The sequence below is a fragment of the Fusarium oxysporum genome, chromosome I, assembly GCF_013085055.1.
Source record: "Fusarium oxysporum Fo47 chromosome I, complete sequence".
Lineage (NCBI taxonomy): Eukaryota > Fungi > Ascomycota > Sordariomycetes > Hypocreales > Nectriaceae > Fusarium > Fusarium oxysporum.
The window spans coordinates 5337942-5352662 of NC_072840.1; the positions used below are offsets into that span (position 1 = coordinate 5337942).

General features: G+C 48.2%; 3 protein-coding genes across 3 annotated transcripts; 2 read left to right on the forward strand and 1 right to left on the reverse strand.

The window, feature by feature from the left end:
* Window positions 1-2: 2 nt before the first annotated feature.
* FOBCDRAFT_213248 (heterokaryon incompatibility protein-domain-containing protein) lies at window positions 3-2270 on the forward strand. The gene is made up of 2 exons (XM_031194575.3): window positions 3-850; window positions 898-2270. The coding sequence occupies exons 1-2, from the start codon at window positions 8-10 to the stop codon at window positions 2137-2139; spliced, it is 2085 nt and encodes a 694-aa protein (XP_031029313.2). The 5' UTR covers window positions 3-7; the 3' UTR covers window positions 2140-2270.
* Window positions 2271-2305: 35 nt separating this feature from the next.
* FOBCDRAFT_153188 (histidine phosphatase superfamily) lies at window positions 2306-4361 on the reverse strand (the record flags this gene model as incomplete). Its single annotated transcript, XM_031194576.3, has 2 exons — window positions 2306-3801; window positions 3850-4361. 2 exons carry the CDS (start codon window positions 4359-4361, stop codon window positions 2562-2564), a joined length of 1752 nt encoding a protein of 583 aa, XP_031029314.3. The 3' UTR covers window positions 2306-2561.
* Window positions 4362-7536: 3175 nt separating this feature from the next.
* On the forward strand, window positions 7537-12797 carry FOBCDRAFT_213253 (uncharacterized protein). Its single transcript, XM_059609355.1, has 5 exons — window positions 7537-8167; window positions 8217-10297; window positions 10355-11290; window positions 11338-11902; window positions 11958-12797. The coding sequence occupies exons 1-5, from the start codon at window positions 7766-7768 to the stop codon at window positions 12468-12470; spliced, it is 4497 nt and encodes a 1498-aa protein (XP_059463939.1). The 5' UTR covers window positions 7537-7765; the 3' UTR covers window positions 12471-12797.
* The last annotated feature ends 1924 nt before the right edge of the window (window positions 12798-14721 follow it).

Sequence of the window (14721 nt, forward strand, 5' to 3'; positions counted from 1 at the left end):
AATTGCAATGTCCCCTAAGTCTATATCTCCAGTTCGACTAATGAGTCGACGTGCTTTTCGAAAAAGAGCTCATGCTAGTGATTTGACGATCTACAAAGAAACTAATTCCACGCCGTCGGTCGAGGTTTCGCGAAAGCGATCTAAAAGAACTGGGCCTTCAAGTTTCGGTCTGCATAACATTTCTCACCATCAACGTTCAGCGCCTCATTCTAGGTATCTTTTCACCAATAAGGCTCATTGCTCGACTGTGTCTTTATTATCATCCATGGCCGATGTCGTCCAGCCATCAGAACCGTCAGCTCTACAGACATACACCTATATACCATTCACGAATAACTTTACAATCCGCATTCTCACTCTTGAGCCTGGTACGGGTAATGACCCATTAGTCGGTCATCTCGGTTTCGAGAATCTTGATCTCAACCCACAATATGAAGCCATCTCATATTGCTGGGGCACAGGTGGTCGATCCTCTGAGATTATATGCGATGGGAAACCGCTGCCATTAACGGAGAGCATTGAGGGTGCTCTCCGTCGGATGAGACATGCAACTACACAGCGACGCTTATGGGCGGATCAAGTCTGCATCAACCAGGATGATATTGCCGAACGAAGTCAGCAAGTCAGTCTGATGAATGCTATTTACAAGGGAGCGAAGCACGTCTTGGTATGGCTCGGAGAAGACAAAGTAGGGCATGGGCAGGCGGCGATGGAGATGGTTCACTACCTCCATGGAGTGTTTAATAATGAGGAGCTGCATAATGAATTCAAAAGAGCTCATTCGGAAGATTTATTGAGTCAGGATAGGAAACCTTGGGTGCCGTTCTCAAATCTATCGAGGCTGCCATGGGTGAGTTTTATGAGAGACTCTGAAATGCCTTATACTGACGAGAATAGTTTAATCGTATATGGATTGTTCAAGAAATAGGAACAGCAGCTCCGGCAACTCTCTGCTGGGGCGATGCAGAGATCGACTGGGAGATCCTATCGTCAGTTGCAGGCATCTTGAATACGACCTATCACTTCTTACGCTCACGGTTCGCCGTCTTTACACCTAACATCCGATACTTATATCAACGCTTCGTTGAGCCAGAGGAGGCATACGATGTCAACCATAACCGCGCAGCCTTCATATACGAACTTCATCGCGCAAGGCATCTCTTGTCCAAAGACCCTCGAGACCATGTCTATGCTTTTCTCGGCCACTTCTCCATTCACACCGGTAGTTCAAGCCTTGCAGAGCTGGTGGCGGATTATAGCAGATCGATAGAAGATATCTATTACGATGTAGCAGTCAGAGAACTCTCTGGGTGCGAATCACTTCTGCTTTTGTCTGCTTGTCATGCTATACCAGCTACATACAAGAAACGAATTATGGAGAGGGGAGATGTACCAACTTGGGTTCCAGACTGGCGCGTTGTGCCTTTACATCTCATGGGTACACCTGTGACTCCTCATAGAGCATCAGGGGAGTATCGGCCGCAATTATACATCGACGAAGAAACAAGAGTTCTTCACATCTACGGTGTTCGCTTAGATCGTATCCGTCGACCATCATGGATATTCTGGAACAACGCTTTCCACTTCCGTCGCAATAACCCTTTTCGCCTCCCCATCGAGGGTTTATGGCGAGATATCAGTGGTCGAAACCAACCCTTCAACCTACGACAACGCTATCGAAACGGCGAGTCAGCTTTCTTCGCCCTTGTGCAAACACTCACAAACGCGTGTATCGGAGCAGATCGCTCACGGCCGTATGAGAGTATTCCCAAGGATGAGTGGCTCGCCAACGGCGCAGCGTATCTTGTCCGCGCACTAGATAAACCCGGTGCTGTTTCACCAGAGATACAAGAGCTTGCGCAGACGGGAGACGGGTTCAAGTGGAGCCATGAAGCAACGCTTGTTACGCGGTATCGAGGTTTTGCGATAACTTTTGGGGGATGGTTTGTTGTTGGGCCGGATATTATGCAAGCTGGAGATGTGGTTGTTGTGTTGTATGGAGGTAGAACACCGTTCTTGCTAAGAAGAAAGGATGACGGGACGTGGATACTTGTCGGGGAGTGTTATGTTCATGGGATGATGAATGGGGAGGTTTTTGACCTTGATGGGGTTGAAGAGGAGGAGTTTGCTATTGTGTGAGGCGTGTGGGATATAGATACCCCTTGGATAAACATCCATTATCTGTCATTTTACTAAACCAAGATGTCTAGAGATCATTATTTCAACGACAATCGTGATATTATTCTTAACATCCAACCATTCACTCGTCATGCAATGTTCAAACTCAGTCTATGTTCAAGTGATAGTCTCAGTTCAGTCAATTTGGAGTACCTGCTATATAGTAACAGTCCTTTCAGTTTATGCCACATATGGCCAATGATCAACATCTCCAAACGAGTGTATATGCAAATTCGCCAATACCAACGCCTGTAAAATCCATCCCAGTAGGTATCAATAGCTCGAACGATTGTAAGAATCAAAGGGTATAACCGTGCATGCAAAATTCCTCGTCCAGTCCAAGTTCCTCCCTATAGTTTCTCCATTCACTCATTCATACTTACTCAAACACTCTCGCGAGCCTTCACTGGTGCCGCATTCATAACGCTGATGTCGTCGTCACTGTCTTCCAATGATCGTCTCTGAGGAGGAGATCCCAAGTCCTTGGTCACGATTCCAGAAGTCTGAGGGGGTAGTTCATTTGGACTTCGGAGTTCCCAGCTACCCACACGCTCATGATGAATGCCTTGATTTGTCACCACCACATCCGCATCGCCATCCTTCTTCTCTGGACCTTTGAAGCCTCCTGCGGCACCTCCTCCAGCAGCGGCACCGTCTGTTGACCCTTCAGGGCCCTTCCGGCGTAATCGAAGGCCGCCGCAGACACATAGGCAAATGAGTAGAACACCCAGAACAGCGATCGCAATAATTGCTCCAATAACTCCTGCGATGACTGGCCCAATTGAAGAGTCATCTCCCCAGTTGGAGCTATCCGAGTTGACGAGAATGCACCAAGGAGCAGGTGTCGGGCCACAAACATCGCACCACTGGTTAGGTGACGTTCCAAGGTTATTCATAGTCTGCATGAAACTCGAGTATGCGATACCATCAGGACCAGACTTGAAGATGGGCTGGTTCTGGAAAGATTCGTCCGCATCTGCTGAAGCACGGTAGGACATTCTCACACGAAGACTGTCCGTGGCTGGCTGTCGATCAGGATCATCTGGGTCTTCACCAAAGAGCTCAAAGATCAATGCTGCGCCAGGCTTGGGGAGTGTTGACCAAGGCGCTTGAAACATGTTGTCCGGTGTGACAAGACCTGAGAGTTGAATAAAGCTCACGATGGGATCGAGAGAGCCAAACATGAGTGTGAGTTTGTTGTAGCTGCTTCCCCAGCGAATGTTGCTCCTAAACTGCGATGCAACTTTGTACGCCATAGTTCGGCCAGCGACAGAGTAGAGAGTACCAAGCTCGCTGTCGTCGTCCGAGCCACGGTAGCTGTTTTGTGCGCGCTCCATGGATAGTGCATAAGTGTTCAGGAAAGACAACGTTGAGTTTGCGTTTTTGAGCCCCTCGTGGACTGTCTCATTGTGTCGATACTGATAATCAACGAATTCCCAGAGTTGGTATGCGTTCCAGAGATTGGCGTAGTCAATGTCAATTGTGCCATCAAATGGAGCAGTAGAGAAGAGGTTTTGGTAGAAGGGCAGAGTTGAATCATAGAGCTCGTCGAGACCGGTTTCCTGCGTTAGGTTTGTGGTGATCTCTGTCTGCCAGGCTGAACATCTCGAAGTGCCTTGTAATCTGTATTGTATTAGTCAAATGTAGGTAGGGAGAGGTCAATGAGCATACGCTGTTGATTCTGGGTCGTAGTAACCAGGAGCTCGAATGCTGGGGTATTGATATCCGTCTAGAGGATATTCAGTCTTGTTATCACTCGAGGCCAAATTCACAGCAATCTCTTCGCCTCCAGTACTGTTATCAAATGCGTTGGGTGATGGTGGATAGAAGCCCTGCATGAAAGCCAGAGCACCAGTCGATACCCATTCATCTGTCTGAGTAATAATGTCAAGGTCGTCATTGTCAATCACATCAGGTTTGAGATTCTGGAGATAAGCGATTTGAATGCTCTGATAGTCGGTGTCGTTCACGCCGTCTGGGATATATCGAGCACGGAATGCAGTTCCTTGTCGCAGCATCTGCTGAGCTCCCTCGGGTGTTAAGACGGTACGAAGGTTGGCTATTACGGGTGTCCTTTCGCCATGGTTGATGAATGCGACGGCAGCCCAGACCTTTTCTCCAGTGCCAGCGGATTGTGCAATAACGCCATGGGCGAGAGGTAAAGCTGCGAAGAGCTTGGACATAATCATATTGAGGGCTGTGTCTTACACGACAATACAGTGGGGGGTCAACTATAAGTAATCAAGGCGAAGCTCTTCCTTCACCATCGAAGAGGTGAGAGGCAATTGAAAGAGAAGAGAGGCAAAGACCTAGCTCAGCTCAAAAGAGGTGAGGGCCATAGATAGGTAAGGTAGCTTATGGTAGAACAAGCTGCAGCTACATCTGCAACTGACCGTCATCCATCCACCCAACGCCTGATGCAGCTCTAACACGACCGAGGTTCATGTACAAGAAGCCAACGCCCCGTCACAGCGGCACAGAAACTCCTCGCGACATTCCATTGGCATTCCTCCAACAAGGCTGGCATTGGGAGCGGGGGGGAACACGATAAAGCCATGGAGGGCTGGCAAGTGATGGGATAGGTCAGCTCACCATGATGCCATCCAATGGCTGAGCTAAAGGATGCAGCCCAGCTTCTTTGATGCTGTAAGTTGAAAAAGGGCCAAGATAGTGCTGAGGGCGGGGTGAGGTGAGCGGATAGAGGTGGCTGGGAAGACGATAAGCCCAGTGTCAACTGCAATGGTCAAGATCTCGATGGAAGAAATATTGAGTCAGTGACCTTCAAACAGTCAAGGAACTGATTTATTCGTGATAACAAGTACCGAGACTCAAGGCTCACTTTTGCTTGGCTTTGACCGCTGACTGCGCAGATCTATCCGTAAAGAGAATGCCTACTACGGCGGGGTTTGCAGGTCGCGCAATTGAAGGTCATCCTCGTGACATAGAGTAAGACAGGGCTACGGTAACATAAGGCCAAATCTAATTCTTTGATACGAAGAAAATGTTTTGGTAAAACAGGATATTGACGTCAGTTGTCTCGAAGCCAGCTCGGAGCTAACTGTGCCCACTGACGGCACTTGTAAGTGACTAACATGGGCTCAACACCAATTCCTTGATATCTGGTTGGCGTTTGAGAAGTATTTTGATTCCATGCAGTGAGTCATTTTGTATCACTGAACACATCTTTATAATTAGTCGCTCTATGAGTAAGAGCTATCCAGCGTCTCATATTACATTAGGTCCATGTACTACCGCAAGTTAAAGGCGCGGCGACTCTCACCCCTGGTATGGATGGCTTGGTGCAACTGCGAACCTGGCTGACATTGGATATACAAGCATAACCATAAGCCCCTTTCCTCATATCGGTAACCCAAAATAGCTTTTTTGAAATATCTATAAGATATTTGGCAAGATGCACTTTGGATAGGATACGAGGTTGCATTACAAGGTGCCCGAGTGTTGAGCCTCTACTGTTAGTCTACGACGCCGGAACTATTAATATATATGTATTTTGTGAAAGTCGACCATATTTGATGGATGCCTGCAGTCAAGTACATAACTCGGCTCGTTGCCGACCCATTCGGATCCGGGCTAATGATCTGGCTTAGCGTGTGTAGTGCTTCCTTGATCTGTGAAGCCTCGTCTTCATGAGTAATATCTAGAGCTCCTGTCCCAGACCTGCTACAACAAGTACAGGGTCTAGGGAAGGGGAATATTGTTCTCCTGGTATGTCTTATTAACGAGTCTCAAAGTCTACTCAGGAGTAACCGAGCAGTGACTTCAGCAAGTCAAGACAATACTTAAAGTGACGAGTTCACTAGGGCTATCGCTTTCATGATGTGATCACCTGGCTAATCAAGAACCAACACGGGCGAACAGTTCAGGTCCTTCAAATGGCGATGCAATACCTATTTATTGTGTAACTTGTGACTTGACTGAATCACGATGGAGTATATCATCTGCGTCTACACCCTCCAGGTTCTTAGCTTGCGATCACATCATGCACGATAAGGCAGGGAAGTGGACTCTTCACTTTTAGTCATCAACCCCATCATCTCAACAAAGGAGACTATAAATGCTCAATTTCATGAACAGCCAGTGGCGGTTAATTCATGACATATTCCCGCAAATGCTATCATAGTGATAATGTTTGTGAGTTACCAAACAAGCTCTCTGTTGGAAAACTTCATCAGCAGTTTACTATGACGAAAGGAGCGTGGCTTGAGAATACTGTCAGTGGTTACCTGTGAACAAAGACATGGTCACTTTCATGAAGTCTTGAAAATAATGAGTATAAGCTTCCATGTGGAGTCTAGAAGTGATTCGTGGGGGAGATCAAATGAGAAAGCTTCAAGAGCTAGGTCTCCTCCACTAGCCCTTTCACCAGCGTGTCAGTCAGATATTCAAGAAACCAAGGTCAAAACTACACAAAGTGGTCTGCAAGCTGAGATAGAACGTGCCGTGGAAATATAATGGAACAACGGATCAAGTTGAGTCTGTCATACAATAGCCTTGATGTCGAGAAGGAAGTATGTATTCAAGTGACAGCCCCCAACGGTCAACTTGAGCGAATCACGATAGCTTACATGTAGGGGTGCATATGCAAAACATGGACACTACGAGCTGTTCAGTTGGAACAACACAATATAGTGAGTTACAGTTGAAGAGCAAAGCGGAGCTATGGCAGCAGCAGCTAACAACCAGTCAACTCAGCCCTGAAGCAGGGACCACAGATGGGGGGGAGGTGCTCGTGGGCTAATGTCGCCTACGTAAGGTGGGACAAAGCCAGGCCAGGATAATCGGTAGTGGACGATGTCCCCAGCTTTTGGGTCCTGAGTTTCAGATGCTAATCTTATCAATCTGATCAAGCTGCATCAGATGAAGATCTTTAAACAATACACAACAAAGCCTATGTGTGCTTCTTGAAAACAGAACAAGTCTGTCGTTTTTAAGTATCCAAACAAAAGACCATCATCCTTTGTGATATTTGATAATTCAATAATCGATAATCGATAGTCATTCGGATATTTCACCCTGCTTATGCCTAACACCCAAAAAAAAAAGAAGTTGATTCGTTTGTAAAAAGGGGGCGGTTTGCGATGATGATGGAACCCTCCGAAATCGAATGATGCGTGTTTAGCGGGCCCTTTTTTGGGGGTACCTCCCTGCCCTGTTTCTTCCGCTTGCATTTAGGCCAGGTTGAAATCTTAGCACAGTACGTGGCCTACAGGTACCGCCTACCGAGGATAAGCTCAGAAGATACTTTTAAGCGAGCCTTCTCATTCGTCCGCTAACAATTCTATCCGCATCACCTGCCTTTCTGACCACCAACTTCAGTAAACTGTACCTACCCTGCCACTCAGACTCAGGTTCTCACCCACTGTACCACCTTCCAAGTCTGCGCTCACGCCCTTTTCGTCCGTCATACTCAACACTTCAGCGCGAAAATCTCTTGACGGAGTAATTAATTCTTTTCGCCGCATCGATATTCTCAATCGTCTGTACTACGCCGCAGCGAGAAACGGATCCGAAATTTAGAATTCCTCCCTCAATGGCACCGTCGCTGATTGCGACGTGATCGCCCACCATGTCGGAGTCGACGTCCACGTTGATCGACGCTGGCATTGCTGTCGCTGCTACACCACATTCTCACGATACGGTCGTCACGACTGCGCCTGTCGATACCAACACCAAAAACCCTACGACCGCTCAACCTGGCGCTACCTTTTTGCATTCGCCTCCCGATAGCAACAACACGGCGAAGTCTGATGGTTCAGATTCTGAGTCTGAGTTGAGCGATCTTGAAGACGAACCCATCCTGAGCGATCCACCGCAGCCTGTTTCTTCTGGCGAAAATGTCAACAGCGACGATAAGAAGGAAGATGCCGACGAAGACATTGACATTGGAGAGGTCCTGCCAGATTCCTGGTCTGGTGCTGTTCCTATCTTTAAGCCTACCATGCACCAGTTCAAGGACTTCAAGCGCTTCGTACGTCGACCGCAAGTTCCCTCGTTTCCGTCGCTAACATATACCCTAGATGGAAGCCGTCGATAGCTATGGAATGAAATCCGGCATCATTAAAGTTATCCCCCCGCAAGAATGGAAAGACGCCCTTCCCAAACTCGACGACCTTGTGAAGCAGGTTAAAGTTCGAGAGCCGATCAAGCAAGATATTATGGGATCCAATGGAACCTATCGCCAAGTCAACATCCTTCACGGACGATCCTATAACCTGCCCCAGTGGCGCCAGCTATGCGACCAGAGCGAACACCAGCCCCCGGCTAGACGTGGTGAGCGACGCGCCAATGCCGAGAAGCCTAAAACACGAACTCGGGCTGCAACCGCGACTGTGGCTAAACCTGCTGATCCTTCGACCCCTAAGAAGAGAGGTAGGGGACGACCTGCCAAGCGAGGAGGTAGAGGGAAGCGGCTCAAGCAAGAACAAGCGGATGATAATGAAGACCGACCTATGACTCCGGTCTCACCCAAGCCAGAGGTTGCTGAGACTGAGGATAAACCTGTCGAGTCAGTAGAGAAGGATCCTGGTGAAGAGGTTGAGGAGGATTATGAACCTACTGTTGGTCGCATGGGTGGTCTCCGACAGGCAAGAACCAAGACACAAACAGTCTCGGCCCGCCGCAAATACAGTCGCCGAGAGGGATCCGCTATGATCGATGAAGCTGCTTTTAAAGACTGGGATTACAAGATGGACATATCCGAGTATACCCCTGAACGCTGCGAGGAACTTGAGAGGGCTTATTGGAAGACCCTTACCTATGCACCTCCCCTCTACGGCGCTGATCTGATGGGTACGCTTTTTGACGAATCCACCGAACAGTGGAATTTAAACAAGCTGCCTAACCTTTTGGATGTCTTGGGCGAAAAGGTTCCAGGAGTCAACACAGCTTATCTCTACCTTGGCATGTGGAAAGCAACATTTGCTTGGCATCTTGAAGATGTTGATCTTTACAGTATCAACTACCTTCACTTTGGTGCTCCCAAGCAGTGGTACAGTATCTCCCAAGCCGATGCCCGCCGGTTCGAGGCTGCGATGAAGAATATCTGGCCTACAGATGCTAAGGCATGTGATCAGTTTCTTCGCCACAAAGGATTCCTCATCTCGCCTCAGCATTTGAAGTCGCATTATAACATCACTGTCAACAAATGCGTATCTTACCCTGGAGAGTTCGTCGTGACCTATCCATATGGATACCATTCTGGTTACAACCTGGGCTACAACTGTGCCGAGGCTGTCAATTTCGCACTCGATTCTTGGCTAGACATCGGTAAAATCGCCAAAAAGTGCGAGTGTGCCGAAGCGCAAGACAGTGTCTGGATTAATGTCTACGACATCGAGCGCAAATTACGTGGAGAAGAAACAGAATATGAAGAAACCGAGGACGACGAGGAAGATGACGAAGATGAACAAGGTGGCATGCCAACACCACCTTCTGGCTCTGGTGTCAAGTTCAGACTGGCTGGCCGCAAGCGAAAGCGTGCACCTGGCGAGAAGGGAGGCAAGGTCAAGAAGATCAGACTTCGTCTCAAATCGAAAGCCGAGCCACCCTGCTGCCTCTGCCCTAACGACACTCCATCGGCCGATCTATTGCTCACAGATGATGGTCGAAGAGCTCATCGACTTTGTGCGCACTATCTGCCAGAGACGTATACCGAAACAATCGACGGACAGGAGACTGTCGTCAATGTGTCTGAAATCCACAAAGATCGATTCGAACTTAAGTGTCTCTACTGCCGTTCCAAACAGGGCGCTTGCTTCCAATGTTCCCAAAAGAGATGCGCCCGGGCTTATCATGCAACATGCGCAGCCGCAGCCGGTGTTTTCGTCGAAGAAGAAGAAATCCCAGTCTTCGGTGAAGATGGCACAGAATACAAGGAGCAAGCCTTCGAGTTCAGTTGTCGATACCATCGGACGAAGCGAGATAGGAAGCTTGATGGAGATGCGTTGGAGACTGACTCACGAGTCCGAACGGCAGCTTTAAAGCTTCAGCCTGGCGAGACCTGCCAGTTGCAATACTTCAAGGGCGACATCTTTGCTGGTGTCGTGGTTGAAAACCGACACGATGAGCAAACGTTGCTTATTGACATCTTGCCAAATGGGTATGCTAGAATCTATCAGAAACTCGATGTCGTCAAATCCAAACTAACCGCTTGCAGTGACCGCCTCGAAGTCGAATGGAAATGGCTACTGGTACCCGACCCAGCCGATTATCGCCTGCCAAAGGCATCGGCAAAGGCCATTCCGATGCCTGCGTCCCAGAAGGCCAAGGAGAAGCTCAAAACAAAACGACTTCATGACGGCAAGCCCCAGAAGGATGATCCTTTCGTTGAAGGCTGTACTTGGGCCGAATTCAACAGCCACCCTGTCGGAAACAAAGAACAAGTCAAGATCGATTTCTGCAAACCCGACCAAATTTGGTATTATTTGCCTAAGACATCGACAGAAGCCCGCGCCCAATTCACTGAAGATCCTAGCAACCCACGTCATAATCCGAGGGGTAATTTCCTATCGACAGTTCCCAAACCTGTCAAGCCCCCAAGGCCGGTTCCAGCATATCCTCCACGGCAAGCATACCAGCCCGCCGCGCCTTATCCTGCAGCACGACTCGACAAGCCATATATGTACAAGCCACGAACCCCTGCTTCTAACAATTACCCTGCGATGGGCAACTTCACCACTCAAAGATTCACACCAGCTGCCCCTTCGCCCGTTCCAGTCCAGCAACAGCCCGGGAACTATCGTTATCCATATGCACAACCTACACTTTCGGGACAACAAGCCGCTCCCGCCTACTCTGCTCAAAAGTTCGAGGCTAGGCAATCACCCGCCTATACACCTCCCGGAAGCACACCCAGGGTGCAGAGTTCTGCGAACGCATTGCCACATTATCAGCAGAACCAGTGGCACGGAAGATATACCTCTGCCCTTCCTGCACCAACCCCTAGTCATCCTGGAGTAGCCCATCCCTATCCACAACCATACCAGGCTCCAGCACCTGCAAACCACCACCAGGCACAGCAAGCAAGAGTGGCTTTGCAGGCAGATGTATCTATATTCCAAAAGTATCCCTTTTTTCAGGTCAACCATAACAGGTACGTATTATCTACTTAACACATTGGTCCTTTGCTAACCTCTATAGGGACTCGACTAAGTACCGGACGCCATATGCTGCTTGGGGAGGCTTCACCAACGGATACGAGGGCAACTTCAGGGCTCATATTATGGCCAACAAGGATGCGTATCTCAACGGTACCATCAAAGATAATAGATTCCAGAGCAGTCAGAATTTCGGCGCCTACCAGCCTCTACACCACCATCCTCCGGCGCATGGCCACCATGCGTCTCCTGAGAGCCAGCTTCGGATCAGCCAACAACCGAACTTGAAGCAAGTGCCCACGCCATCTCCAGGAACTGGCACCCCCAGCTTCAGCCAGTTTCCTCGGCCTGCGATAAAACAACAGTATTTGCCCCCTATGCCTGTGCAAACGCATGCACCGACACAAGCACAAGTACAGGCACCAATGCAGCCACAGGTGCAGCCACAGGCGCAGCCGCAAAAGTCGACCCCGAAGCCCCAGCAGAGGCCTCCGCAGAAGCCTCCGCAAAAGGCTGAAGAAAAGCCTCAGCAGAAGTCCCCACAGACTGCCCAGCCCCCTAACCAGAGCAGTAAACCTAAGATTGGGACGATTTTTAAGGAATACAAGGTAAGTACCTGGAATTCTCGATAGGAATGAAGGGTCGGCTGAACAGCCAATCCAGATACCCCCGAAAGAGTCGCCAGTACCGTTGCCTGCAAACTTTCTGGCTTCGATGGCGCCTACGTCTAAGACCCCTGCTCCCGTTGCCGCCGGAAAGCCGATCTTGCAACAATCCGAGAGCAAAGGCTCACCTGCTACGCCCAAGCCTGCAGAACCGATCCGGGCACCTCAGCAGACATTGTCGAATGGACAGCCTTTGAACAATCAAAATCTTGGGACTAAGGTTTCCAAGACCCCCATTCCAATTCCGCGGTTGCCGGGCGTTGCTCAGATCTCTTCGCAAGGTTCAGCCTCAGCCTCAACACAACAGCAGGGTGCTTCACCTTTCCAGGATAGCAAGTTGACATCTACGGGTTCAAACTTGGTACACGCAATCGATACAACTGCGCTGGCGACGAGCACCTCTTCCGGACAACAAGAGTTTGCAGACGTTCCTGGAGGTGAATCTATGGAATTCATGGATCGACTTATGGCGAGCATACGTACAATAGCCCGTCGCGACGAAACAGTCTGAGCTGTCACCGACACGAACTGCTCTGGGCTATGTATCCGAATACCCTCTTCAATTTTAGCAACTACCTTTGGAACCATGGGAAGGCGTTTACGGATTTCAGTGTTTATGATACGCATCAGGCAAATGGGAGTTGAGGGACATGGAGTGATATATGACGATCAGGTTAAGGCGCATGACGAAGGAGAGTGTGTTTATGTAGTATCAGGTGCACGACAGGCGCTCTTAAAAACGCCAGAAAGTCAACGGAGTTTCAATGATTTAAAAGTTAAAACGCCTACATAGCAATACGCGAAGTAAAGCCAAAGGCCTCAAAGCACTATAACAAAATAAGGTGTTTATTTTCAACACAACATAATGTAAGGTGTCATACACCACGCCCAAAAAAAAAAAACACACACACACACACACACAATAACTTTAATGTTAAGTCTCAGCAGATCACACAGCTGCTGCCTTGAACCTTAAGGTCCAACTGAACAAGTGGCCTCAATCCGTGTGGAGTTTCAATGATAGGCATAATGATGATGCATCAGAGATATGCATCAATACATAGTACCTAGCTTGGTTTCCGAGAAATATTTTGAGTGACTACCGAAACCACACACCTGACACCTGACTTAGTAGACCACTTCTTTGAATAACATGTCATCAGAGCCTGGCAATCACGTTTCATACCATGCATGATTAAGTCTCGGCGAAAGTAGGGGCAATGCAGTGGTTTTGTCACATTGTATACCAAAGCATCCAATATGATAGACTTCTTGTGGCAGGCACTTACCTAGCAACAAGACAGCACTTACAATTACGACGTGTCTTCCTAGGAAGCACCTTCTCTGGACTCAGAATCTATTATATGTAAAGAAGGTCTTATTCGGGCGCTGCTTCTAGGAAAGAGCTCCCTCACCCTTTCTCAACCTCAGATAAGTAAGTACCTACCTTCCTTAGGTAGGGGAGGCAAGAAAACTCAAGACCTCGACCCTAAGTGGCAAAAATACTTACGGAAGTTAGCATACCTACCTACCTAAGTTTAGGGTGTCGTTTGTCGATTTTATTTTGGCACCTAATCAAGGTTTGATGTGTCTTTCTCCCCGAGGCCACACATCGTCACAATGCATCCATCTCTTACATCTTTTCTTGACTATCAAACGAATTACCAACCGGTCTCAGGAACTAGAATTACAATCATTAACAAGCTCTGAAAACACTCTTATTAATACAAATACCAAGAATTCGTCAATAGCGAGTCTCTGAGCTCCCCTTTAAACTTCGAACCAACGGGTCTCCTACTTGCAGCCAATCGAGCCGACTTCGAAAGAAACGACCAACAATGGATACCCAGCTTGTACGCTGTATAATCACTTCATGGGTAATAATGTCGTTCATCACGTGCTGTGAGTACCACTGTGTCTGTAGTATCTTGACTCCATTCAGTCTAACCTCTCAGTAATCCATCCCATCACGAACCCGGATAATTCAGATCCCTCCAATTTATCGATTCTCTTGGAAGGCATTTTCATTTTGAATTCGTCTCTCCTGCTTACCTACCGGGGTAGGTATCTCGAGTTCATCAGGGGCAATATTCAATTTTTGCTTGCTTAGCTAGCATGGCTAGGGAATCGTCTTCAGGCGCGAATCAGGGGGCCAAGGGTACTTCGGTTCTTCTGACAATGAGAGAAAGAATAATAAGCGAAAGACATCAAAGTAGGGGAGTTTAGCATATACCTTAGGTATGCATCAGCGAATTCTTCTAAAATTTGAGCGACATACTCTAGCTGGAGTCTCTGAATTCAAAGGAAGCAATGAAGTTTTTCTTTAGAGACACTGTAGAAAAACGCAATTTATTAGAGCCTCTTCGGATTCCATGTGGGTAAGCCAACGTCGGCAGAATAGAGGCACAGGAGAATACAGGATATAGAGTTAGCCCCCATATCATGAAGCTACCTGCCCATCCCCTGTCCAGCTCTGCAACAAGTCCGCAAGAGTCGAAATAATCGGTGACAAGTAGTCCATTTTTTAATGGTATATATCTTGATACCAGGCTCTGGTGTGACGTTGCCCAATGAAAATGGTCTAGTTAGGTGTGCAGTTTGGGGGAGTCACTTGAAACATTGCTCTGCCACAAGAATTATATTAGATTTCTGTGCAAGGGAACAATGTCACCGTATCGCCTCACCATGCGCCAATTCAACGTCCAGGTGAATTCGCTTACTCCATGTTCCAGTGGCAGTTCTCAAGGCATAAACGAGATTTA

What these genes read in the sequence shown, in the direction of transcription:
- FOBCDRAFT_213253 (XM_059609355.1), top strand. Translation starts at nt 7,766, where the DNA reads ATGTCGGAGTCGACGTCCACGTTGATCGACGCTGGCATTGCTGTCGCT. An exon ending in TTTCAGGTCAACCATAACAG is followed by an intron (nt 11,291 to 11,337) that starts GTACGTATTATC and finishes TAACCTCTATAG; the next exon opens with GGACTCGACTAAGTACCGGA. An exon ending in CGATTTTTAAGGAATACAAG is followed by an intron (nt 11,903 to 11,957) that starts GTAAGTACCTGG and finishes CAGCCAATCCAG; the next exon opens with ATACCCCCGAAAGAGTCGCC.
- FOBCDRAFT_213248 (XM_031194575.3), top strand. Translation starts at nt 8, where the DNA reads ATGTCCCCTAAGTCTATATCTCCAGTTCGACTAATGAGTCGACGTGCT. An exon ending in ATCTATCGAGGCTGCCATGG is followed by an intron (nt 851 to 897) that starts GTGAGTTTTATG and finishes TGACGAGAATAG; the next exon opens with TTTAATCGTATATGGATTGT.